At 41.2% G+C, this 27,382-nt stretch overlaps 1 protein-coding gene across 2 annotated transcripts in view; it reads right to left on the bottom strand.

The window, feature by feature from the left end:
* Positions 1–27,382, bottom strand: part of LOC120457522 (cholesterol 7-desaturase nvd) — a 137,473-nt gene that overhangs the window by 77,230 nt on the left and 32,861 nt on the right. For both annotated transcript variants that reach the window (XM_039645066.1, XM_039645067.2), the window contains exon 3: positions 12,570–12,963. In XM_039645066.1, coding sequence (XP_039501000.1) covers positions 12,570–12,963 — 394 coding nt within the window. The remainder of the gene's footprint in view (positions 1–12,569; positions 12,964–27,382) is intronic.

The following is a 27,382-nucleotide window of genomic DNA, read 5'->3' as shown; positions in this document are numbered from 1 at the left end:
ACACAGAATTTGTGATAACTCCAAATTATGTTGTGATTCATGGGAATGAAATACATTACTATAAGGAAAAATGTTAATTAGTAAATAACATTTAACTGTTAAGTGGAAAGGAAGCGGAATTCGAACGTTGGATTGGTCGCAACGATCTTCGAACCGGAGGCCGGCTACATCGCAATTTTCAACGGAGGAAATATCAAACTACATACGGATTGCGGAGTCGAAAAAACGTTAAGTGGCCCAGATTCACACACTGCAAGGCGATGGTGAACAACGTGCAGTACGAAGCGGTGGAGAGACATGGCGCAGCAGAGGTGAAGTGTTGGACATACCTCGGATAGAGACGATTAAGAGGAACAGGACAACCCAGGAGTTGGGAATACATGGGCTGAGGATGGAAGACCTGGAAACAAAAATACAGAACAGCAGGATACAGTGAGGAACCACGATCCATACAACAACGACCTACACGACGCTCGGTGTACTGGTAATAGAAATATTCGTCGTGGCCTGCTTCCCGAAAAAGACAACAATCTTTCACACCCACCATCGCTTCACCTAATATGATAGCAACAGCTATACCCCCACTATGGTCGGTAGTTCAGTCTGGGGGGGGGGGGGAGGAGTTACCGCCTCAGCATTTACCCTCGGCGGTCCCCCGCCAAAGCCGCCTCGACAACCGGAGATCTAGAGGGCCCAAGAAATACTTCGTTACTACCCACTTGAAACGCTGTCGTCGCATCGACTAACACTGGAGTTGCTGAATCAACACAAACAGCGGGCCAAACAGAACCTCTTGCAACACCGAATCGCATCCTCTTCACTTCTACTTTTCGGCCGATCAGCATATTAGAATAAGCACAATGTATAAAACCAAATTGTAAAGTACGAGAAAGATATATAAGAATTCATTCAGATTTGTGAACTCAACTCCAGCGGACGTTTAGTTTGGGAAACAAACATCAGCTAAATTCAAACTTCTTTAAAACATTATACAATTTTATTAAAATCTAAAAGAAAATAAATCCCTTAAGCTAAGCAATGGACACATAATATAAAAATAAATGGTATACAATAAAATATGCGATTGAAAACGAGAATAAAATATTCACGGTAAATACGAGTATTTAAATGGAATTTTTTGAACAATCTAATTACTGGATAAAATGAAATGGGACGGCAACTCCAAGTAAGATTAAGATTCATTGGTTAATTTACAGAATTTTCTAGAGGAAAGGGCATTCTTTTATGCAAAATCAATCCAAAACAAAAAAAGCTTTTAGCTCGAACCAAATGAGCTTATTTGTGATTGTTTTTTTCCGTATTTATACCCGTTACTCGTAGAGTAAAAGGGTATACTAGATTCGTTGAAAAGTATGTAACAGGCAGAAGGAAGCGTTTCCAACCATATAAAGTATATATATTTTTGATCAGGATCAATAGCCGAGTCGATCTGGCCATGTCCGTCTGTCCGTCCGTCTGTCCGTCCGTCTGTCCGTCCGTATGAACGTCGAGATCTCAGGAACTACAAAGGCTAGAAAGTTGAGATAAAGCATAAAGACTCCAGAGACATAGAAGCAGCGCAAGTTTGTCGATTCATGTTGCCACGCCCACTCTAAGGAGAGTCTTAAACACAATTTTTGGCGGTTTGTAGGCGTTATAGTGGGCGTGGCAAAAAGTTTTTTGGCAAATCGATAGAAATTTACAAGACCAATATAAAAATGAAAAAATATAAAAACATTTTTCAAAAGTGTGGGCGTGGCAGTTTCGGGCGGTTTGTGGGCGTTAGAGTGGGCGTGGCAAAACGTTTTTTGACAAATCGATAGAAATTTACAAGACCAATACAAAAATGAAAAAATATCAAAACATTTTTCAAAAGAGTGGGCGTGGCAGTTTTGGGCGGTTTGTGGGCGTTAGAGTGGGCGTGGCAACATGAATCGACAAACTTGCGCTCCGTCTATGTCTCTGGTAGTTCCTGAGATCTCGACGTTCATACGGACGGACAGACGGACGGACGGACAGACGGACGGACGGACAGACGAAAATGGCCAGATCGGACATGGACAGATCGACTCGACTCCTGATCAAGAATATATATATACTGCCTGTTACATACTTTTCAACGAATCTAGGATACCCTTTTACTCTACGAGTAACGGGTATAAAAATGGGTTCGGCTCAGACACGTCCAACCTTTCTCAACGGCTACCAAAAGAAAATGACGCCGGAAAAGTAACGGTAATCCTCTATTAGAAAGTGGGTGAAATGAACACAGTTGACGTTAGCCTCTCGCATCTATCTATAAGTCTATGCCTATTCCCTACCCTATCTTGTCTTAGCGGCAACACAGTTCCTCGAACTTCATCTGACCAACAGATGGTGCTAAAATGTATCTTAATCTTCCCGAGCAAGCGCTACGAAAATACCCCCTCAGCAAGATCAGACTTGGGGTCAACACTCCAAGACTGATAAAACATCTTGCGAGGCTACTGCTTGATGTCCTTAGCATGGAACCTGCCAACGAAACGCCCCTGCAAATCCTCAAGATCGTAATACCTTGACCAATCTTCTTTTTCACCCTTGCCTTCAGGAAGGATGGACACAATTTCGCGTTGTAACCAGCTGCGAAATTGCTCTGATTGAAGTTTCTACGATAGACTTACTGGCCTTCACTGAAAGATACCTCCTTTGAGCGCAAATTGTACCTTTTCTCGTTTTTCTCGTACTGATTCTTTATAACTTCTAACGCCCTGCTACGGACAATTTCGAATCTTCCTTTGAGATCGCCAACGACCTGTCTTCTCAGCAATTTTTAAGTGGTACCAGATGAAATGAAGTGCTATCCAAATGTCATGTAATAGGGTAATGTTCCTAAGCTGGAGTGAACCGTCGATCTGAGGGCACAGCAAATACTGCTTAGTTGCTCATCCCAATCCTTTTGATCGCTACGCACATACGATCGTATGGCAGCGATGACGGAACGATTTACCCGGTCGGATGCATTCGCTTGTGGCGAGTAAACGGTAGTATGAGTGTGGGCAATCTTATGCTCCCGTAAAAGCTTCTGAAATGCTTCTGATTTAAATTGTGATCCATTATCTGAGATAACGGTGAGGACACCGACAGTATGAAATTGCTCTTGCTGCAATTATTTAACTACTACATCAGCTGCTACCTATTTTACCGCCTTTAGGAAAGCGAATTTACTGTAATGATCTACGGATACGGGCCTACAAAATCGACTGAAAGTTTTTAGAATGACCTTGCGGATTCAGGAGCTATTCCCATGGGTGGTCTCAAAGCGCTATCATGCCTTGGTCGTCCTACAGGTTTCGCACGACTAAATCTACTCTTTTTCGTCATCTACCAGTCTGGGCCAATAATAATACCTCCTTAGCCTCTCTTACGTTTTATGCATACCTCCATGTGAAGATAAGGGATCAACATGAGCATTTCTAAGAGTTTCGGGCACTAGGCCCCTAGGAATCCATATCTTCCAACAAAAACTGTCATGCATCGGGTCTCCTGTTAAGTGCTCTGCTACTTTTAAGTCCGGAAGACTCTCCACAAGTTCCGTATAGTCAGGATCGCTAAAATGTTCAGACTCAAAATCAACTAACAGCCCGCGACTTGCATCTAAAGCCGCAACCTCTTCCTCATTAACCCGTGATAAAGCATCAGGGACTACATTGAGCTTGCCGCTTCTATGCTCAATTTTAAAATTGAAGCTTTGAAGTTTTAATGCCCATCGAGCAATCCTCGAATTACAATCGGTCTGCGACATCATCCATTTGAGCGACGCATGGTCGGTTATGTCTGTGAAATCATGGCCTTACATGAAGGGAACCATTTTATGCAGATAATGCCAGCCAAACACTCTTTCTCCCTGACTGTGTACGATTTTTGCGCCTTGTTCAGCTTCTTCGAGACAAATGCTATTGGGCATTTTTCGTCACTTTCAGACTTCTGCACTAACACTCCTCCCACTCCGGAGTTGCTGGCATCGCAGTGAATGTAAAATGGCTGGCTGAAATTTGGGCTACGCAGAACTGTGGTAGAACAAAGCATCTTCTTTAATTTCGCAAACGCTTCTTCTCCTTCCGGAGTCATCACAAATTTTTGCCTGGGCCTTAAAAGATCTTTTGCTAATGAACCGACCATATCAACGCATTTAAAGACCTTGGCAATGGAAAATCCGTCATTGCAGATATTTTGTATGGGTCCGTTCGAACTACCCCTTTACCCACAACATTTTTTTTTTTTTTTTTTTTTTTTTCTTTCCTTCTTTTTCTTATTTATTGAATCTTCCCTTTTACTTAAGAGACTAACAATAAGTTTTCAAATCTTATTCTAAGCTAGCTAATTATCATTTTATGAGATGATTTGTGCTATGTGGCCTAACAAATTTAACGCTGGGCTGGTTGATCGTTGCGGTTCAGTCGACTTTGGCTGCATACTCGAAGAAGTTTCCTTGCAAGGGGATTTGGATGTGAGCCTAGTTTTTCCTTGTATTTAACTTTTCTCTCTGTTATTGTCTCAATGACAAGTTTTATTTTTAGGTCTTTGTGTATATTCTCGTTCCGAAGATACCATGGAGCTCCGGTTATGATTCTCAGAATCCTAGACTGTGCTCGCTGAATGATGTCGATGTTGCTTCTCGATGCAGTGCCCCATAGCTCGGAGCCATAGGTCCATATGGGTTTAAGAACGGAGTTATACAAAAGGACTTTGTACTCCAGGCTCAGGGGAGACCGAACGTTTATAAGCCAGTGTAGATCCTTTGCTTTTAGTCTCAGGTGCGTCGTCTTGGCCTCTATGTGTTTCCGCCAGGTGAGCCGCTTGTCCAGATGAATACCTAAGTATGTTACGTCATCGGCTTGTGGGATGCGCGTGTGGTTCATAACCAAGGACGGGCAGCTTTGTTTGTTAAAAGTAAACGTAACTTGTTTGCATTTTTGTTCGTTTACTCGTATGCGCCAATTTGCAAGCCAATTCTCTACACATGTTAAATAGCGTGCTAGTTGCATCGTAGCTTTTACTGGGCATCTGGATCGACTCAGTATTGCAGTGTCATCAGCGAATGTGGATATTGTTAGCTGGTAGTCTGTTGGGATGTCCGCTGTGTATAGGGTGTATAGAATTGGACCTAATACACTTCCTTGGGGCACTCCAGCTTCTATAGTACAATCGCTTGAAGTGCTTGAACTACATCTAACCGCGAACACTCTTTTGTATAAGTAAGACTTTAGAAGCTTATGTAAGTTTTGAGGCAGCAGTTTGGTTATTTAAACATAAGTCCATCCAACCATACTCTATCGAATGCTTGTGCAACGTCTAAGAATAGAGCTGTACAATATTCACGATGCTCAAAAGCAGTGCGAATTTCCGTTGTGATGCGGTTAACCTGCTCAACAGTTCCATGTTTTGCCCGAAAACCAAATTGGTGCGATGGGAGTGTGTCGTGTGTTTTAAGGTGGGGACTGATTCGTAGCAGCAGTACTTTTTCAAATAACTTGGAGAGACAAGTAAGTAGGCTTATTGGCCTGTATGATGATGGCTGTGTTTTGTCTTTCCCAGGCTTAGGGATCATAACTATAACTGATTTCTTCCACTTTTGAGGAAAGTATCCAATTTTGGTAATAGCGTTGAAGAGTAGGCAGATTTGTAGAACTGCACACATTGGAAGCTCGATGATCATTTTCGGTGTTATTAAATCGAAGCCAGGCGATTTTCCAGTCTTCAGTTGGTCTCTAATGACTTTCGTTATTTCGCTTGGCCGAAATTCTATGGGATCTTGTGGTGCTAAATCAGATGCAGTTAAGGGTGGGAGAGTAAATGAGTTAGTGGCTGGATTGGGTTGAAATACCTTTTTGAGATGATCAGCGAAGACTCTTGCTCTGTCCATGTCACTACGAGACCAGTTTCCGGTAGAGTTACGGAGGGGTACGACAGTTTCTGCTGGTGCCTGCAGATTCCTGTGGGCTTTCCACAATGAGTTTTTGTGCTGGTGGGCGTGAGGTTCTCGATGTAACGCAGTTGTGCGTCCGCTTCTTTTTTCTTAAGCGCTTTAGTAAGTCTGCGAGAAGCTGCTTTTAGTCTACTCTTTGCGCCAGGTGATCTGTGCTCCTGCCACTCCCTTCGAAGTCGTCGTTTTTCAAGCACAAGGAGTTCGGTATCTCGACTTGTCATGTTGAACTTTTTACTGCATCCGTTAGTATCTTGTGGAGTTGACGCTTTTGCTGCTGCGACTAGTGTTGATTCTAGGCTACCAGCAAACTGATCGATGTCTTGCTCGGTTTCCAATGAGCTAGAGAAGTCGGTATGTGAACAAACATATTTTTTGTACCTCTCCCAGTTGGTCCTGTTGCTTGTGAGTCTATACGGCCGCTCGATGTGTTGCAGTTGGTACAAAAGATTAAAGAGCACCGGGCAGTGATCAGATGAAAGTTCTGAAAGTGCCTCAGCTGTAATCATTGATTGGGATATCCTTTTGGTGATGGCAAAGTCAATCAAGTCTGGAAGCTTTTTAGGATCTGCTGGCCAGTATGTAGGCGTACCCGGAGAAACATAATTAAGCTTGTTTTGCGGTTTAATAATTGCGTTGTATAGCTGTTTTCCTTTAGGGGTCGCTATCCGAGATCCCCAGTACATGTGCTTGGCATTCCAATCACCAGCTGCAACAAACCTTTCACCGAGCGAGTCGAAGAGTGTTGTGAATTTGTCCTCTGATAGTGTGAAGCGGGGTGGGCAATAGACAGCAGCCAGAGTGAGAGCACCGTTATAGCCTTGGAGGCTTATAGAGGTGGATTGTAGGCAATCTTCTTGCCAATTACTAACAAAGTGGTGTTTGATTCGCGATCGTATTAGTATGCCAGTGCCTCCATGGGCCTTGCCATCCGGGTGATTCGTAAAGTAAAATTTGTATCCTGGTATTTGAAAATTGTACTTTTCAGTGAGGTGAGTCTCTGAGAGAAGCATAACATCAATGTTTCTGTCGGCTAAGAACTGAGCAAGTTCTAGCTTGTGCCGCGAAACGCCATTAGCGTTCCAGGTTGCTATTATTAGGGGAGTCATTATACTGTTTTAGAGGAAACGAGCATTTGAATAAGGATGTTTTGGTTCCTCATAAGCTCTTGCATAGTTGTTTGCATGAAGGCCATAAAGTCTTTCATGCTTTGCTGCATCGAAAGCATAATCGCTTCAACGCCAATTGGCTGCTGTTGCATGTTATCGTGAGAGTTTGTTTGATGAATGGGGGTGTCCGCTGCTGGTGTTTGGATCCCTGATTTTAGTGCACTTGCAAAGGAAATATTTGGCGCTGTTCGGTAGCTGGTAGACAGAGGGATGTTAGTTGTACTCGGTTCCATTGCTTTGTGAATTGCTGGTGTGGTACGATCACGAACTGAAGTCACTCGTTTGTTTAGGCGACACTTAAGTTCCTTGTAAACAATGCATCCTCGCCAGTTGGCAGTGTGGTTTTCGCCACAGTTGCTGCATAATTTAATTGAGCTGTCGTTCTTGTTCTTGGGACAGTTTGCGGTACTGTGAGCATCGCTGCAAACAACGCAGATAGATTTTAGGGTGCAGTACGCTTTGGTGTGGCCATATTCTTGGCAGTTAGTGCACTGCACAGGCTGCTTGCGCTTGTGTGGCTCTTCGACGGTTATTCTCCGGTGCAGTAGAAACTGGAGTTTATAAATAGGATGTACTTCATTTTTGCTGATTTTTTGACTCGATGGCTCCAGTTCGACTTTGAAGAGTGGCTGCGGCTCTTTCTTCCTGTTAAGAATGTTGATCACCGTTTTTGCCTTAAAGTTTTTCTCCTTTAGTGCCTCGATAATTTCGGATGGGGTCACTGATGATTCAATTCCTTTAATGACGACCTGCAATCCTTTGGCACTTTTAAGCTGGTAGGTATAGTAACTCTTTCCAGCTTCATCCAGGTACTTGGTCACTGATCGATGGCTAGACTCATCCGGACTCATCCGGAGTTCGTTTCATGTATGTTTCCCTTGGTAAGAGGTATAACGTGGAACCTGTTTTCTCCGATGATCGTAGCTAGTTTTTTAACCAGTGCGCTTGAGGTTTTCTCTCGTATAAATATTGGAGGCGGCTTAGTCTTCTTCTGCTCCTGTTCTTTCATTGGATGCACTTCGCAGTCATCCAGTAGTGCAAACCTATTTGAAGTTGAGTTGTCAACGTTGGTGCGATTTATTTTCGGCTGATTGCCAGCCTGTTTGTGTTGTGGGCTTAGCTTTCGCTTTATTTGAATGTAGCGATCCAGCCCTGTTTGAAACAGTTTTGTGTTTTGTTTTGGTTCTTGTCCGCTTTTGTTTTCTAGAGTCGGAGAGAGTGCACTTGCTTTGGTTGTTGTTGTTTCAGCAGAAATGTACACAACTCTCGGTACTGAGCATAGTGTTGATGTTGTTGTTGTTGCTATAGGTGCAGTTGCAGTAGATATCGAAGTTACTGTGCTTGTAGCTACAGAGCTTGGCACCGTTTGCAATGAGGAGAGCGCGAGAGAGACGCTCTCAATGCGTTCGGGTTCACATTGTGCAGTCATAAGCATTGGTGAGCAGGACCGCGATCGTTTGCTTTCTGCAGGTGCTAGGTCATTGACTCGATGGGTTGTTTGGCACTCACGGGCGTCAGACACGAAGGTGAAGTAGGCATTGTTTCGTTGGAGAGAGAGCCGGCGCTCGTCTTGCTCTTTTTGCCGCTGAGCGCGCAATTCGCGTTGGCTCATTTTGGAACTGTCGATTTGTTTGTTGTCTATTTAAATTAGCTTTTGTTTTAATTTAATGTTTCCACACACAACAAATATTATAGATTTGCAATTTAACATTGCTAATAGCGTCTTTTCGCTGATATTTGTAATTTATTTTGTTTTATTTATTCACTTCACTTAAATAAATTGATTTTGTACAGAGCTCGATGAAAATACGTCTTACCCCGACGCGAATCGAAAACTGTGACCACAACATGACCTAAATATTTAACATTTTTCATGCAAAATTTGCTCTTATCCACGTTTAATGTCAAACCAACAGCTCTTATGTGACTAGAAACGATGTTCAGAACGATTAAGTGACTCTCAAAGCTGTCTGTGACGATCTGGAGATCATCCAGATACACAAGAACTTAATTTCTAAGTTCAGCCGGTATACCTTTATCCATCAGCCTAGTCATTGTTCGCGACGCATTCGTTAAACCGAAAGGCATCACCTTGTACTGATATAATGGCTTGCCAGGAATCGTGAATGCGGGTTTGTCGCATTCTAGTGGAATTTGCCAATAGGCATCTTTCAGATCCTGGCTAAAAATAAAATTGGCTTTAGGTAGGCGACTCAATATTGCATCTATTTGTGGCAAGGGATACGCGACTTTCTTTATCACTGCGTTCACCTTTCTGCTGTCGAGGCACAGTCGCACCTTCCCTGGTTTCTGCACCAACACTACATGGGAAGACCAAGGGCTCTTCCGATTCCTCAATTACGCCGAGCTGAATCATACGATTAACTTCCTCGAGGAGTTACTTCTCAACAGCTGGCGAAACAGGAAAATGTCTTTGTTTAACGGGCTTGGCTTCGCCAACATCTATAGAATGGGAAAGCATGCTTGTTTTCTTGTGCAAAAGAAAGAAATTGATCAATAATTGCCTGATGCTCGTTTGATGTCAGACAAGTCAATTCCCTACACTCATTTTCAGTGGCAAGAGTCCAATCACGGTCCAAAAATCAATTCCCAAATATAAAGCCTGGCTCAGAGAAGGAATACTATTTATTTCTATCGCTTGTGTCATTTCCTAGTACTGAACCGGCATTTTAAATCGGCCTATCACTTTTTGCATTTGGCCATCGGCCGTATTTACAGTCTTTGCCACCCTTTTACATTCACATTCTCTGTCTAATAATTTCTTCGGCCAATCTTCCACCCACAGCACTCATGGACGCACCAGTATATAAAGGCCATGTACTGCTCTATCTAATAGGTGAACCTCAGCATACGGGCGCTTATCCTGACTTTTATGTCTGATAGCCCCAATAGTTTTCCCTGCTCGGAAAAGGTCCTAGTTCCTTGTATGTTCCGAGAGTACGTTTAATCTAAATTAGTCGTTATGCCCGGTATTGTTATACCCGTTACTCGTAGAGTAAAAGGGTATACTAGATTCGTTGAAAAGTATGTAACAGGCAGAAGGAAGCGTTTCCGACCATATTCTTGATCAGGATCAATAGCCGAGTCGATCTGGCCATTTCCGTCTGTCCGTCCGTCTGTCTGTCCGTATGAACGTCGAGATCTCAGGAACTACAAAAGCAAGAAAGTTGAGATGAAGCATACAGACTCCAGAGACATAGACGCAGCGCAAGTTTGTCGATTCATGTTGCCACGCCCACTCTAACGCCCACAAACCGCCCAAAACTGCCACGCCCACATTTGAAAAATGTTTTGATATTTTTTCATTTTTGTATTAGTCTTGTAATTATACCCGTTACTCGTAGAGTAATAGGGTATACTAGATTCGTTGAAAAGTATGTAACAGGCAGAAGGAAGCGTTTCCGACCATATAAAGTATATATATTCTTGATCAGGACCAATAGCCGAGTCGATATGACCATGTCCGTCTGTCCGTCCGTATGAACGCTGTGATCTCAGGAACTACAAAAGCTAGAAAGTTTAGATTAAGCATACAGACTCCAGAGACATAGACGCAGCGCAAGTTTGTCAATTCATGTTGCCACGCCCACTCTGACGCCCACAAACCGCCACGCCCACACTTTTAAAAAATGTTTTGATATTTTTTCATTTTTGTATTGGTCTTGTAAATTTCTATCGATTCGCCAAAAAACTTTTTGCCACGCCCACTCTAACGCCCACAAACCGCCCAAAGCTGCCACGCCCACACTTTTAAAAAATGTTTTGATATTTTTTCATTTTTGTATTAGTCTTGTAAATTTCTATCGATTTGCCAAAAAACTTTTTGCCACGCCAACTCTAACGCCCACAAGCCGCCAAAAACTGTCAGTGCTGAAAACTCTCTCCCGCACTTCCACTAGTTGAGTAACGGGTATCAGATAGTCGGGGAACTCGACTATAGCGTTCTCTCTTGTTTTATTCTTCAAAATCTGTGGCCAGAAAATCGGCCGTCAGTATCTACGTCTATTTCCTCAAATTGCTTTTTTAATTGACATCTAAGTTCGCTGGCGAAAAGCTATTTGACACTTTGTGAAAACGCTTCGAAGAGCACGCTAGAGTTGCCGTAGACCAAATCAAATCGGGAATTGAGCTTCTGCCGGGTAAAGAAACCTAAGAGGATAAACTCGATATAAGAATTTATCCACACCAAGACCGTCTTGAGCTCCATTGAATCGCAGCTTCTAGCTGCTGATGATCTGTCCGATCTTATCCTGACGGTTGCTCAAATCTGCTTAAGTTTAGTATCCCCTAATTCTGGCGAGCCTCCAAAGTTTTTGATAGATTCGGCTGATCTTGGTGGCACCTGTATCTGTGCCCCGACATTTACTGTATTATTTGCCCAATCTGTTCTGTTAGCTTGGTTAGCATATCATTCTGCAGAGCCTTTATTTGTTGCGCTAATATGTTGCTGATCCCTTCTGCTTCAATGCTGCTAACTGCTTGCTTTCCTGAAGCTGGGGCTTAGCGGAGTCTCCCTTAGTCTTGCAACCAGGACAACTTCCCTTTCGACTTGATCAACTTACAACTCCTAAAAAACTATAACATAAGATATCCGTTAATAAAATAAATAAATAAAAATGTCGATCGATATGGAATCTGTTTGGTTCTCACACGTTTCACAAGAAGATTCAGACTTCGACTTCAAAATCTGAAGTTTTTTCCAGTAAATGCTTTTAGTTTTATAAATAAGAAATCTATAGAAATATATTTAAATATGCAAGGATTTAAAGATGTAGAAAATAATATTATATAAGTATAAAACAAGAAAGAACGCTATAGTCGAGTTCTCCGACTATCTGATACCCGTTACTCAGCTATTGGAAGAACGAAGGAGAGACTTTAGCACTGACAGTTTTTGGCGGTTTGTGGTTTTACAAGACTAATACAAAAATATCCAGCCAGCTTTGGGCGGTTTTTGGGCGTTTTGGGTGGGCGAGGAAAAAAGTTATTCTGCAGATCGATAGAAACTTACTAATAAGAAAATGAAAAAATATCAAAACCTTTTTCAAAAGTGTGAGCGTTGCAGTTTTGGGCGGCTTGTGGGCCTTAGGGTGGGCGTGGCAAAAAGTATATTCTTTTACTTTACGAGTAACGGGTATAATAATTTGCACCTTTAATGTATTTTGCAAATGGGGAAAATTTTACCTTGATCTAATTGGTGCACCGAACTCAACTTTTTTCTTGAATCCAAAATAAACAAGAAAAAAGGTAGCGTTTTTTCCATTTTTTATCAGTTTTGTAAATTTCTATCGATTTGCCAAAATTTGTTAATATTGTATTAGTATAATTGCTAATTTATCACCGTAGTACAAGCTTGTGCCCCTGGTCCGATAACAATAAATACAATTGTACTATAACTTAAGACCTTGATTACATACCTGATGTGCTATATGGAATATTGATGCATAAGCCGTCTGTCCCTCGAAAACTCCATTGATGAAAAGGGCATATAACACAGTCGTCAACAACTCTTCCCCCAATACCCAAATTAGCTCCTAAATGCGGGCAATATGCATCCAGGATAAAAACGTTATCTTTTTGTGTGCGAAAGATGACTAGATCTTCCCCCAAGCACGATACACAAGTTGCTTCCCCAGCTTTAAGCTGAGACGATTTAAGAATACCATACCAACCATTTGGATAAGGGGGAGGCAGTTCCACAATTTTTTTAACTTTTACTTTTCTTAACCGATTTATTGTATCTCGTTTTGGATTGTATCGAATGACATTTTCTGTTTTTCTTAAAAATGAATGTTTTTCGATGTCCAGATCCTAAAAAGTTTGAAAAGAGACTAGTTATTTATCAATTTAAAAAATTTGTTTTGCCAACTTACTGGTATAATTATTACCAAGAAAGAATACTATAGTCGAGGTCCCCGACTATCAGATATCCGTTACTCAGCTAGTGGAAGTGCGAACGAGAAATTTTCAAAATATATTGGCATACTAATAGATATAAGAAAAACAAGAATTAATCGAAAAAAAATTAAACAAGAGAGAACGCTATAGTCGAGTTCCCCGACTATCTGACTATCTACCGTTACCAGTGGACGTGGTAAAAATTTTTTTGGCAAGACTAACACAAAAAGGATAAAATATCAAAACATTTTTCAAAAGTGTGGGCGTGGCAGCTTTGGGCGTCTTGTGGGCGTTAGAGTGGGCGTGGCAAAAACTTTTTTGTCACAACGATAGAAAATTACAAGACCAATATAAAAATGAAACAAGAGAGAACGCTATAGTCGGGTTCCCCGACTATCTGATACCAGTCGGGTTCCCCGACTATCTGATACCCGTTACACAGATAGTGAAAGTGCGAAGGAGAGTCTTCAACACTGACAGTTTACAAGATTAATACAAAAATGAAAAAATATCAAAACATTTTTCAAAAGAATGGGCGTGGCAGTTTTGGGCGGTTTGTGGGCGTTAGAGTGGGCGTGGCAAAAAGATTTTTGTCAAAACGATAGAAAACAAGAGAGAACGCTAGAGTCGAGTTCCCCGACTATCTGATACCCGTTACTCAGCTAGTGGAAGTGCGAAGGAGAGTCTTAAACACTGACAGTTTTTGGCAATTTGTGGGCGTTAGGGTGGGCGTGGCAATAGGTTTTTTGCAAATCGATAGAAATTTACAAGACTTATACAAAAATGAAAAAATATCAAAACATTTTTCAAAAGTGTGGGCGTGGCAACATGAATCGACAAACTTGCGCTGCTTCTATGTTTTGGGAGTCTGTATGCTTAATCTCAACTTTCTAGCTTTTGTAGTTCCTGAGATCTCGACGCTCATACGGACAGACAGACGGACAGACGGACGGACAGACGGACATGGCCAGATCGACTCGGCTATTGATCCTGATCAAGAATATATATACTTTATATGGTCGGAAACGCTTCCTTCTGCCTGTTACATACTTTTCAACGAATCTAGTATACCTTTTACTCTACGAGTAACGGGTATAATTACAAGACCAATACAAAAATGAAAAAATATCAAAACATTTTTCAAAAGAGTGGGCGTGGCAGTTTTGGGCAGTTTTTGGGCGTTACATGAATCGACAAACTGGCGCTGCGTCTATGTCTCTGGTAGTTCCTGAGAACTCGACGTTCATACGGACGAGCAGACGGACAGACATGGCCAGATCGGACATGGCCAGATCAAAGACATTAGAATAACAAGATGCGTAACGCCATACGATTTTTTTGCACACGATTTTTTCGTGGTGGCTTTTCAAGTGGCTTTTCGCTCTCTCGAAATTGTATTCAAAAGCCAGAGAGCGGAGAGCTCTAGAGCCACCAGCTCTCTTGTACGCATACAGCGACAGCTGACCACTGTATTGGTGCACACGTATGCACATGCATTGTAAAAACGACAAAATATGCCCTTCATCTTAGAAGTTCTTAGACTTTAAATCTATATTATTTTTTATAAATTGACACCACTTAAAAACTCTAGTCTTCCATTGCCTTAACATAACAATTATTCAAATTTAACACAGAAATAATAATAGCACAATCTATGTACAAAAAAATGCATAATAATTTTAAAAGATGACTTTATATTAGAATAATTGTCATTAGAGTATTCAGCGTGCGACGTGTGAAAAATATAAGAAGACAATGATTCTTCGGTGCTTATGTCCGCACTTCGTGCTTCAAGAAATCAATTTTGCAATAAACAGATTCCATATTTTTATTTATTTTATAAATAATATTTTACTTTATGAATTATTTTTATGAAATATTTATATTTTATATGTAATTTCTTTTTTTTTCTTTCTTTTAAATTCTTTGTTTTAAATTACAGTAGTTTTTAAAATTTACTTTGTATATGCTTTTATTATTTATTATAGTTATTTAGTCAAATTACTAGTATAAAAATTACCAATTTTCAATATTTAAAATGAAAATAAGATTCAGATAAATTATTTTTTTTTATTTTGTTTTGATGTTTTTAAAAAAGCGCGCAATTATGGGTGGGAAGAAAAGCGCGCCAATTTTTTTGTTTTTCCTTTTAATACGTTTTCTTTTTCTCTTAATACGTTTGCTTAAAGCTGACTATACGTAGAGCTCCTCGATTTTTTTTAAATTTCGCTTTAAAATTGTGTTTACAATCAATTAAAGTTGTTTGGTTGCATTGCTAAAGTACGGAAATATATGTGCGAATTATAAATTGCGATTGGTAGTGATAAATAAGAGAAAATTTCAGTTAACTGAATTACTTAACTTAATTTCGTAATTTTACGCGCTAATACTACGTGCTGCTCAAATTTAAAACGAAAGATAATAAGGTTGGAATCTAAGTCCGAAAAAAACCTACTTTCTCAAATTGATAAAATCAATTTAACGGGAAATGAGAAAATATTGGTAAAAATGCTTCTGAAAGAAAAAAAAGGCACAAATACAAGATGGAATGATTCCGAAAAATTGTTTGCTCAGAGCATATATTACAGGTCGACTTCCACATATACGTTTTTAAGGGACTCTTTAAAATTAAATTTTCCCAGTCCATCATCATTACAAAAGTGGAACAGCATTAAAAAATTACAGCCGGGAGACAACGAATGTTTGTACTCAGCCCTTAGAGAAACCATTAAGGAAATGAATGAATCGGATAAAGAATGCATATTAACTTGTGATGAAGTAGCAATAAAAAAAACTTAACATATAATGTATCAGTTGATATAATAGATGGACTAGAGCATTTAATTGATCGCTCTAATAAAATGGGAAGCCACATTTGCGTATTTGTGATTCGGGGTATTTTAAAGAAATGGAAATTTATATTGAACTATTTTGTGCCGGAAACAAATATAAAAGGCGATTGCTTAAAAAAGCTTATTTATAAAAACATTAATATTGCTGAAAATATTGGGTTCAAAGTAAGGGGTGTTGTTTATGATCAAGGAGGTAACAACAGAAAATGTACCTCATTACTTGAAGTCACCAATGAGAAACCTTACTTTACCTTAAATAGTAAGAAATATTATATGTTTTATGACATTCCGCATCTTTTCAAATCTATTAGAAATAATTTTCTAAAAGCTAATTTTGAAACCCCTGACGGACGAGTTGACTTTGATGTCATCCGAGAGGTTTATGAATTAGATCAGGGATCAGTAACGAGAATGACTAAATTAACAAGGAGTCACGTTAATCCAACTAGATTTGAGCTAATGCGGGTATGTTTGGCAACTCAGACACTTAGTCACACAGTTGCAGCGGCAATTAAAGCTTGTAACCAAAACAAGCAATTTAATCGAAATAGTCCCGAAGTTGCAGCTTCTACTGCTGCATTTGTCCAAAAAGTTAATGATTACTTTGATTGCCTGAATAGCAGAGTATTAACTGACAAAAACCCCATGAAATGCGCACTTCAAGTAAACAATACTGTTTGGCATAAACTGAAGGAAATGCAGGAATACCTAAGGAGCGTAAAATATCACGGTAATAATATATATTGTCTTGATGGCTTGATCCAAACTACTGAAGCTATATTTGGACTCGTCAAAGATATATTTAAGGACCACACGGACCACTTTTTCTTTTTAACAAGTAGAGTTAACCAGGATCCCCTTGAAAATATATTTGCGTGCGTTCGAGCAAAAGGTGGTAACTGCAGAAATCCTTCAGTTAATGAATTTAATGTAATAATTGCCAAGCTTATATCCCTACACATTTTTAAATTTTCCCAAAACTCTAATTGCGAATCAGATGATGATGTAATGTTGCCAATAGAGTTCGATTCGATTATATATCAGCCTTGCATTGAAAAAAAAGAAATACAGCAGCAAGAATACTCTGTATCATTTTCTGAAATTGTAGAAGGCAATGAGAGGTACTTTGACCAAAATATAGATAATTTTTTGTGCAATGATATACCCATTGAATTAACTTCGAGTAGATATTTTGTTGGATATATTGCAAAGGGATCCAGTTGCGATAAATGCAGATCGGTAATTTTAAAAGAAACCGAGCATTTAACAGCTCCATCAGAGCTTTTTATACATGAGAAAAACTACTCGACAGAATCGGACTTTGGAAAACTAAAGGCACCATCTGATCTATTTTTTAATATTTGTAAAATACACATTAAAGTTTTTGAAAATATTTTTAAAAATAATAAAAAACAAATGTGTATACAAAATTTATTGTAGACCAATGCATTAAGTGCACAAATGAGAGTAGTGATTTCTCATTATGGTTTCATGTAGAAAATGAATGTTATGAGCATAAAATAGATCTTTTAAAAAAACTTATAAAAGTTTTGCTTTTTAAGCATTGCAAGTGGACTGTTATTGCTAATAGACAAAAAAGTCAAGCTAAACTCAGCATTTTATCTCATAAGTGAAAAAAATATAAACATTCAAATAATTGACGACTTTAAAAATTAAATTATATAATTAAAAAAAGAGGCGATATATAATAAAAAGCAATAGTTAGAAAACTAGCTTAGTTGGGGAACATGGAAATGTTTTAATGTTAAACATTTAAACATTTCAAGTCGACTCGAAGGTCATATAAATATAAGACCCCATTACAATTGTAATGGCCTCCCCGTGGTGTTCCCTGGGTACCGATTATAATATATTACATATTATTAATTATCAATATAAATATAAATATGTAAACGGTAGCTAATTCGAGCGGCGCTTTTATCAAACGAATATTAAAAAAAAGTCTTTCAAACCATAATAGTTACGAATCGAAATTGACCAAAACATTAATCAAATTTGTTTCTTAGATCAAAATTGATTTCGGCCCGAAAATCGTCTTCTAGCACAAGCACGCACACATACACACTATCTCCTTTATTGTTTTTACTCACACAAGCAAGTCAATTCTATTTTTAGATTTTTACGCTCTCAATTTTTGGCGAGCGAAAAGAGAGCAATTTCGGCCGTCACCAAAAAAGTGGCTGCATAGTGCAAAACCAATGTATGGCCGTTACGCATCTTGTTATTCTAATGTCTTTGGCCAGATCGACTCGACTCCTGATCAAGAATATATATACTTTATATGGTCGGAAACGCTTCCTTCTGCCTGATACATACTTTTCAAAGAATTCAGTGACTGAGAAGTATATACCTGAACAATAACATTACCAAAACAACTGCCAAATTTAAATAAATGTAAATATGCCACCGCCATCGTTTACTTATTATATTACTGCCTTCAACAACAAAGTTAAAGGTTCCGTGCATCTCGGCAACTCTTGTTTCGTGCCCCTTTTATAGTATTTTATTTCATTTTTTCTTGTAATTTGAGATTGTCTGATACGAAAAAGTCGGTTCGGGCTTAAAATAAATACCCAAATGAAGTAGACCTATGTTGCGGCAAATTAGCTCGATAAAAATTTTAACGCCGATTTGGTTCATCAGTTCATGACGCTGACTTACTGGCGCGAGTGGAATAAATCAATTCCCCAAGCTTGGCGTTTGATTCGACGCAGACATCGTTGTAAAAATAGATTTTATGGAGATCTCGAGTGACCATGAAGTTTCCCCAGCTTTCAATGATATTGAAAAATTACAATATCTACAGTCAAGTTTAGGCGGCGTGGCACTGGAGTCCATACGCTCGCTCGAACTCTTGACTTATAAAAAGGCTATTAATTTACTGGTTAATCGGTTTGATAATACACTTTTACACCTTCAGGCACACGTTCACGCAATATTTGGTAAAAATGTTTTTTGAACGGATCATCAGGGTCTTCGGGATTTCACAAATTCGCATATGCATTCGAATTCGGCAATTCGAACCCTGGTCGGTACGCAACAAATTTTTGATGGACTTCTGATATACATCGTAACTCGAAAGCAAAAGCAAAGAAGGTACACCTGAACCCTAACTGTTGGCGCAAGGGGCATAGTTTGCAGCAATGTAAGCAGAATTTATTGTCGTATGAAGCACCACTCAATCTGGCATATGAATCATGACCCTTCCGCACCATCCACCTCATTTTGAACTCCGTCATAGGTCCCCAACCTGAGCTCTCAGCCATTGCTATCTATTAGCTTCGTCCGCTATCCGACTCTTAGATTACTTGAAATATGCACTTGTTTGGAAAGTCACTGTTACTTTGTCTTTGCTGATATACACATACAAAGATTCATCGGTTCACTTATCCTTTGTTTATTTGTTTTGTAGGTTTTTTTTATGTTCCTACTACCGAACAAGTGCGATTCAATTGACGGATTGTGGTTTTTGTTTTAGCGTATTCTTTGTACTGGTCCTTGATTCTTCCAAACTACGTCCTGCTATACTGGGGGTTGAGTTTCCTCGCTCCTTTAGGCACTTTTCTTTTGACCGAAGTATTAGCGTTTTAAGGCAGTCGTCACTCGAATCGCGAGGATAAAGTCTCGATAAAAAAGGACTCTCGGGAACTGAGTCCCGACTACTGATTCTCGAGTATTGGCTTTCTGGTATTCAGTTCGAGTCTTCCCGGGTGTTGACTACTTTATCGGTGGGCCACGGTCTTAGACTGATAAAGCTACTCCGGGTATAGGTCTTCTATGCCAAGTGTTTCCACCTAGGGGTCATATTTCCCGTATTTTGGGCGTCAATACCCCCTCGGTGAACTGTGCCCGTAACTGGAGTAGGTTTTTTTACTGCGACCTATTGCGGCCGCTGAACTGGTCATCCGACACACGTTTATTGTCGAATTGCGTTTTCGTTGTCGCATTCCGTCTGACTCAACACGATGATAGTACCCCTTCCCCTACTTTTAGATTCTGGATGTGAATCTTCAAAGTCTTAAGGTCTTACAAAAAGGGTGTACGTAACAAATATCCAAATTTTATGATCCCTTGGTCTAATAAAACAAATTGTCATGAAATCTAATCTTTCTGCAATCTCCATGTGGATTGGGATGATGCATTGCCATAGCCAATTCTTTTGTCATGGGGGCAGTTGACCTCTTAGTTAACAGTCGAAAAGAACTTCAAAGGTAGGGCTTCCTTTGAGTTGCATGGACTCTACGGTGCTAGTATATCAGTGTACGGAGCGTGCTTATACTTGTGATCGGAGACTAATGGAGAATCGAGAGTACATCTGCTCTCAAGCAACCTATAGATTTCGCAAAAATTCAAGAAATGACGAAAGACATGACGTGGCATCATATTCCGGCAAACTTAAAACCAGCAAACCTCGTGTTTTCTTTTATTTTTGTAAAAAGAAGAGAGTACGCTACAGTCGAGTTCCCCGACTATCTGATACCCGTTACTCAGCTTGTGAAAGTGCGAAGCAGGCTCTTCAACACTAACAGTTTTTAGCGGTTTGCGGTATTAATCTTGTAGATATGCCAGGGCCGGTTGTTCAAGTGGTCAAGCGAACAAATAAAGTCTATGCATACAGTTGTCCGATCCGCCCTGTTCTTGTTTGAAAAAAAAAAAGAAAATCTTTTTCGTTGAGGTTACAATAGCTGTTTTAGGCCGTAATGGTTGTAAGCGGATGAAATCGATGGGCATCAGAAGAGGATTTTGAGGTATAGTGTTGACTCTCTATTTCAAATGGATCCAAACAATAAGAAAACACGTTTATTATACCCCTTACTCGTAGAGTAACTTGCAACTTGTTAGTAATGTGAGGAATCTTAAAACTGCCCACAAATCGGTGTGCAGGAGAGCTGCCTATCAACAGCGAAGAAGGCTGTAATGCAGGACGATTCAAGGGCAGGCAGGTGAGACGGGAAATAATGGATCGTGAACCCCGGTACCGGTACCGCGCTGGGCCTTTTGGCTCGAGTCGGCGAAGGGTGTGGACTTTGGACAAGCAAAAAGATGACGCACCGTAAACTAACGGAACATTGGACGCGGTCGTGCAGCCGGAGTGTCGAAACACATTTCGCGGAGTCAGTCAGTTAGAAAGCGTAAATAGTCCATGAGAAACGTATACTAAGAAAGCAGTCAGAGGAGACGCGCAACCAGTCAGTAAGGCCGGGCAAACAGTCAATGAAAAACTCAGATTAAGAATCGCGCTCATCGATGCAAAATTCGTTCTAACCAACAAATAAAACATAATCATTCAAAAGCACAATTACAATGGTAATGTCGTCCGCTAAGCCCACGACAACTTTTCTCCCTGGTTGCAGCCTCTGGACAGCGTCGGACAAGTCCCGCGGTCGCTGCAGTAGTACGTGTGAGGAGTTGAAACTCCGCACAAATGCGGATGGTGATCGCATGAGGAGGGCCTGCCGTTGCCAGTTACGCAACAAGGCAAAGCGTAGTAACGGCAGTGCGAAGCCTGGAGAAAGAGAGTTTGGAGACTCTGGGCTGTAGAAAGAGAGTTTGGAGACTCTAGAGGAAGAGAGTTTGGAGACTCGGGAAATGGAGAGAGAGAGGGTGGAGACTCCGAACTTACTGAGAAGAGAGGGTGGAGACTCCGGACTTACTGAGAAGAGAGTTTGGAGAGTCAGCAGGCTCAAAGGCAAATAACGGGACACATCGAACTTTGGACCGGGCCAACGGTAAAATCGTTGGCGGTGATGGCTCCTCGGTTTTTTCACATTGGCCCTAAAGGCCGCCACGAGGGCTACCCACCACGCTGGTTTCTGCATTGTCGCCGGTGCCAGGATTTATCTCGGTGGAGAGACTTTGGATGGAAGTTGGGTTGTGGTAAGTCGTGTTTCTGATGTGTCGCAGAATATTGCCGTGTGGTTCCTATCCGTGTAAATTACATCCTCAGGCGCAAGCTACTACAGAATGCTGGTCCACTAGGAACCGCTCTGGTTTTGCAAAATGTGTGTTTCGGAGAGCAACGTCGACCGATGCATAGGCTTCCTGTAGAGTTCGCCTGAGCACCATTTTCCCGCCCAGGCATTGAATATTCGTGCCCATTCAAAATGGCTGCGAATTTTTCAAAAGAACTCCAGGGTTGTCAATAGCCACTGCAGAAGTCCAAGATTATTTTTTCTTCGAGAAATTTTGCAGCGATGTGGTTCTTGGGTTATTTACAACTGGCAACTGCGAAACCCGACATATTCCCCCCCGTTGAAAGCAGACGCAGCTTATTCAGTGCTCGCTTCGTCGATCCTTCTGCTGTATTGTCCATCGTTACGCTGATTCGATTTCGGTCACTGACTCCAACGAAAACGTCTCTAGCTGTCCATATACCCAACGAAGGCCATCTCGGTTAACAGAGTGTGAAAGCCAGACACGTAAACTAGATGACTGTCCTGATCTCATAGTGGGCGGAGATTTTCCAAGAGAGGCTTTTTGACGTAATTCCAGAATTGGGTTCTCCGTTGATGCTGTGGGTTGCCAATCAGCTATGAAGTCCGTGAAAACTGAGCGACTGCAACCTCCAGAAACAACTCCGGCAGAAGCTTGACGTGACCGACGCACAGCAGTTAGTAGAAAAGACTGGCGCAAATCAGAAAGTATATGCGTTGAGAACGATGAAACTCTTTGTCCGCGAGCTTAAGATTTTTGGGTATGTTCCAGTTCCAAATGTTAATGTCTAAGCAGGGCTTTGTATAATATTGGTGGCAGCAGTGACGTCGGCCGAGTAGTTACACGTTCGAGATCGCATTGAAATGTTTACTGACGAACCATCTGGCACTTATAAGGTGCAGCTTAGATCCAGAGTCGAGCAGGGCACGGCCAGGAAGGAAGAACAATTTTTTAAGAATTAGCGGCAGCTTCCGTTACTTGGCTTTAAGGATCACTGCCTTTAATTATACCCGTTACTCGTAGAGTAAAAGGGTATACTAGATTCGTTGAAAAGTATGTAACAGGCAGAAGGAAGCGTTTCCGACCATATAAAGTAACGGGTGTTTTTTTTAGAGGTATAGAACTTTAAGTTGGCATTACTGTTCAAGATGGCGACCGATTTAACAGCTGTCAAGTGATTTATTCTCAGTTTGGTTTGGCAATTCGTCATGCGTGCTTACAAAATCCAACTCGTGCAAGAATTGAAACCAAACGATCATCAAGCAAGGCGTAGATTCGTCGAATGGGCCCAAAACGAGATTGCTGTTGTTCCCGATTTTTCATAAGCCTCCAAGATCTTGTGATTTAACACCGCTAGACTACTTTTTGTGGGGCTATGTAAAGTCATTGGTCTATGCGGATAAGCCACAAACGCTAAACCATTTGGAAGACAACATTCGCCGTGTTATTGCCGATATACGGCCAAATGTTGGAAAAAGTCATTGCAAATTGGACGTCCAGATTGGACTACATCCGAGCCAGCCGTGGCGGTCATATGCCAGAAATCATATTTAAAATGTAATGCCACAAGATTATCTTTCATGTCAATAAAATTCATGTCAATCGAATAATCCATCGTTGTTTTATTGCAATTTAAAGTTCTATACCTCTAAAAAAACACCCTATATATATATTCTTGATCAGGATCAATAGCCGAGTCGATTTGGCCATGTCCGTCTGTCCGTCCGTCTGTCCGTCTGTCCGTCAGTCTGTCCGTATGAACGTCGAGATCTTAGGAACTACAAAAGCTAGAAAGTTGAGATTAAGCATACAGACTCCAGGGACATAGACGCAGCGCAAGTTTGTCGAATCATGCTGCCACGCCCACTTTAACGCCCACAAACCGCCCAAAACTGCCACGCCCACACTTTTGAAAAATGTCTTAATATTTTTTCATTTTTGTATTGGTGTTGTAAATTTCTATCGATTTGCATAAAAACTTTTTGCCACGCCTACTCTAACGCCCACAAACCGCCCAAAGCTGCCACGCCCACACTTTTGAAAAATGTTTAGATATTTTTTCATTTTTGTATTAGTCGTCTAAATTTCTATCGATTTGCCAAAAAACTTTTTGCCACGCCAACTATAACGCCCACAAACCGCCAAAAACTGTCAGTGTTGAAGACCTCCTTCGCACTTTCACTAGCTGAGTAACGGGTATCAGATAGTCGGGGAACTCGACTATAGCGTTCTCTCTTGTTTTTTATTATTTTAGATAAATATTTTTATACCCGTTACTCGTAGAGTAAAAGGGTATACTAGATTCGTTGAAAAGTATGTAACAGGCAGAAGGAAGAGTTTCCGACCATATAAAGTATATATATTTTTGATCAGGATCAATAGCCGAGTCGATCTGGCCATGTCCGTCTGTCCGTCCGTCTGTCCGTCCGTCTGTCCGTCTGTCCGTCCGTATGAACGTGGAGATCTCAGGAACTACAAAAGCTAGAAAGTTGATATTAAGCATACAGACTCCAGAGACATAGAAGCAGCGCAAGTTTGTCGATTCATGTTGCCACGCCCACTTTAACGCCCACAAACCGCCCAAAACTGCCACGCCCACACTTTTGAAAAATGTTTTGATATTTTTTCATTTTTTTATTGGTCTTGTAATTTTCTATCGATTTACCAAAAAACTTTTTGCCACGCCCACTCTAACGCCCTCAAACCGGCCAAAGCTGCTACGCCCACACTTTTGAAAAATGTTTTGATATTTTTTCATTTTTATATTGGTCTTGTAAATTTCTATCGATTTGCCAAAAAACTTTCTGCCACGCCCACTATAACGCCTACAAACCGCCAAAAATTGTGTTTAAGACTCTCCTTCTCCCTTCCACTAGCTGAGTAACGGGTATCAGATAGTCGGGGAACTCGACTATAGCGTTCTCTCTTGTTTATGCACAAATCACTCATCAGAAGTAACAGCGAATTAAAGTTTAAGCCTTAAGCAGATTTGTATGACTGCACTATATATTGTTTACGCACAAATCACTCATGAGTAACAGCGATAAAAGTTGAAGCTTTAAATAGCTTTGTATAATTTGCACTACATATTGTTTATGCACATTCGTGGAAGCGGACGTCTTTCGATAGCGCTGCGCGAAAATCTCGTGTTAACGTGGTTGTGCTGAACAGTGTTAGCGGCAAATCTGCCGCTATGGACTTGTGCCATAGTTCTGCGCGTAACCTAGGCGTGCTGAATGACCGCGTGTTGCAGGTGGTTAGCAAAATATATAAGTTTGCAATTTTTGCAGCTGATAAAACAGCTGACAGCGCTGCCAACTTATCTCGGAGGGCGATCATGAGCGAGTGGCGTTGCCATATCAACTGTAAGACCAGTGCTGAGGTGCGAACGTTGGGCGCGTAATTTCAAAATTAAATTCAAAATTTGATTAAATTTAAACAAATAAGTGCCACGCATAACAAGCTCGAAAAAATGAGCAACGATCAAAAGAATGAGCGTAGAAGCTCCGTCAACCCAAGAAATGCTTGCTACTTCTATTTCTCAACTAGAGATATAGATCAACATCAGAAGTCGACATAGAGCAACTCGACTCTACTGACCGTCGACAGCAAGAGAGCCAGCTCTTGCTCACCCTCTCTTCTCACCCCAACTCCCGCATCATGGAGTTACCAATGCCAAACCCCATCACTGCCGGCTTCGCTGAATGAAGCTCCAACAACAAGCAGTGCTAAAATTTCTGCAGCAAACTCACCACCAATAATTAAACCAACTACCAATACTGCGAGTTCGGTCCCAACGGCCACACAACAAAATAAAATGGCAACAAAAACGGTTAGCCTCGATAAGCAACAAGCGGTCCCGGCTATACAGACCGGTATGGACCGCTACATCCAGATTAATCGCAAGCTTAGTCCACCCAACACGGTTGGCAATAAACCAAAGATCAATCGAACCAACAAAAGCACCGATCAAACGAGGAGCTCCAATGAAAACCGATTCTCCATCTTAGCAGAGGCGGACAACAACCAACCAGAGTTGGGGCAGGAGACCCAAAGGAAACCTAAGCCCCCACCTATTTACATAAGGGCAAAAAGTTCAAGCGCCCTGGTCAACAAAATTGTTGCGCTGGTCGGGGACGAGAATTTCCATGTTGTTCCGCTTATTAAAGGGAACATACACGAAACAAAGGTTCAAACGAAGTCTGAAGAACACTTCCGAGCTGTGTCTAAGTACCTGGAAGACACAAAAAAGAACTTTTACACCTATCAACTGACGTCACCCCCTCAGAAATTCAAGAAGCCCTTTAGGCCAGGGGCTTCTGTGCCAAAAATGTTAGCAATATTGTTAACAGAAACAAAAAGCCGCAACCACTTTTCAAGGTCGAGCTCGAACCAGATAGCAAAGCCTTAAAGAAAAACGAAGTGCACCCGATCTACAAGCTGCAGCTCTTACTGCATCGAAGAATCACCGTGGAAGAACCCCACAAACGCAACGGCCCTGTTCAATGCACAAACTGCCAAGAGTATGGACACACCAAGACATACTGCACACTTCGGACGGTCTGCGTAGTCTGCGGAGACTTCCACAACTCCGTAAACTGCCCCGCAAACAAAGAAGACCCCCAAATGAAAAAATGTGGCAACTGTGGAGGAAACCATACGGCAAACTACAGAGGCTGTGCGGTCTACAAGGAGCTGAAGAGTCGCATGCGACGAGCGACAGCTACGCACCAACAACATTTCGCCAAGGCAGCCAGATCATCTTTTGGGCAGCTAGATACAACCAAGGGAATCTCCTACGCCGAAGCACTAAGAACAGGCATGGAAAATCCGCCCCAGCCTCACTCAGAAAATGCTCAGCTGGTTCCAGTGCAACCGCAAAGCAAATTGGAATCTATGATGTTCACCATGCAACAAAGTATGATGGAACTTATGTCAATAATGAAAACAACCATGCAAACCCTTGCTCAGAACCAGAACATGGTAATTCAGTTGCTCAATTCCTAAACGTAAATCACATCGACGCCATGCTGCTGGTTGAAACGCACCTCACAGGGAGATATAACATCCATATAAGAGGTTATACCTTTTACCGCACAGATCATCCGGATGGCAAGGCCCACGGCGGAACGGGCATCTTAATCAGAGAACGCATCAAACACCACTTTCATCAAAGGTTTGCAACAAATTACCTGCAAGCCACGTCCATAAAAGTGATCTCAGGAAACGGCAACCTTTGCATTACCTGCCCACCTCGATTTATTATCTCTGAAAGTCAATTCATGGACTTCTACAACACTCTGGGGGATCGCTTCATAGCCGCAGGAGACTACAACGCCAAACACACGCCTCGTGATTCCCAAGGGAAGGCAACTGTATAATGCACTTATAAAGGTGAGCAATAAACTGGACTACGTTTCTCCTGGTAGCCCCACATATTGGCCTGCAGACCCAAAAAAGATCCCAGATCTAATTGATTTCGCGGTGACAAAAAAGATCCCACGCAATCTAATAAGCGCCATAGC

Source organism: Drosophila santomea, unplaced genomic scaffold (assembly GCF_016746245.2).
Source record: "Drosophila santomea strain STO CAGO 1482 unplaced genomic scaffold, Prin_Dsan_1.1 Segkk12_quiver_pilon_scaf, whole genome shotgun sequence".
Taxonomy (NCBI): domain Eukaryota; kingdom Metazoa; phylum Arthropoda; class Insecta; order Diptera; family Drosophilidae; genus Drosophila; species Drosophila santomea.
This window is presented reverse-complemented; position numbering and strand designations above follow the sequence as displayed.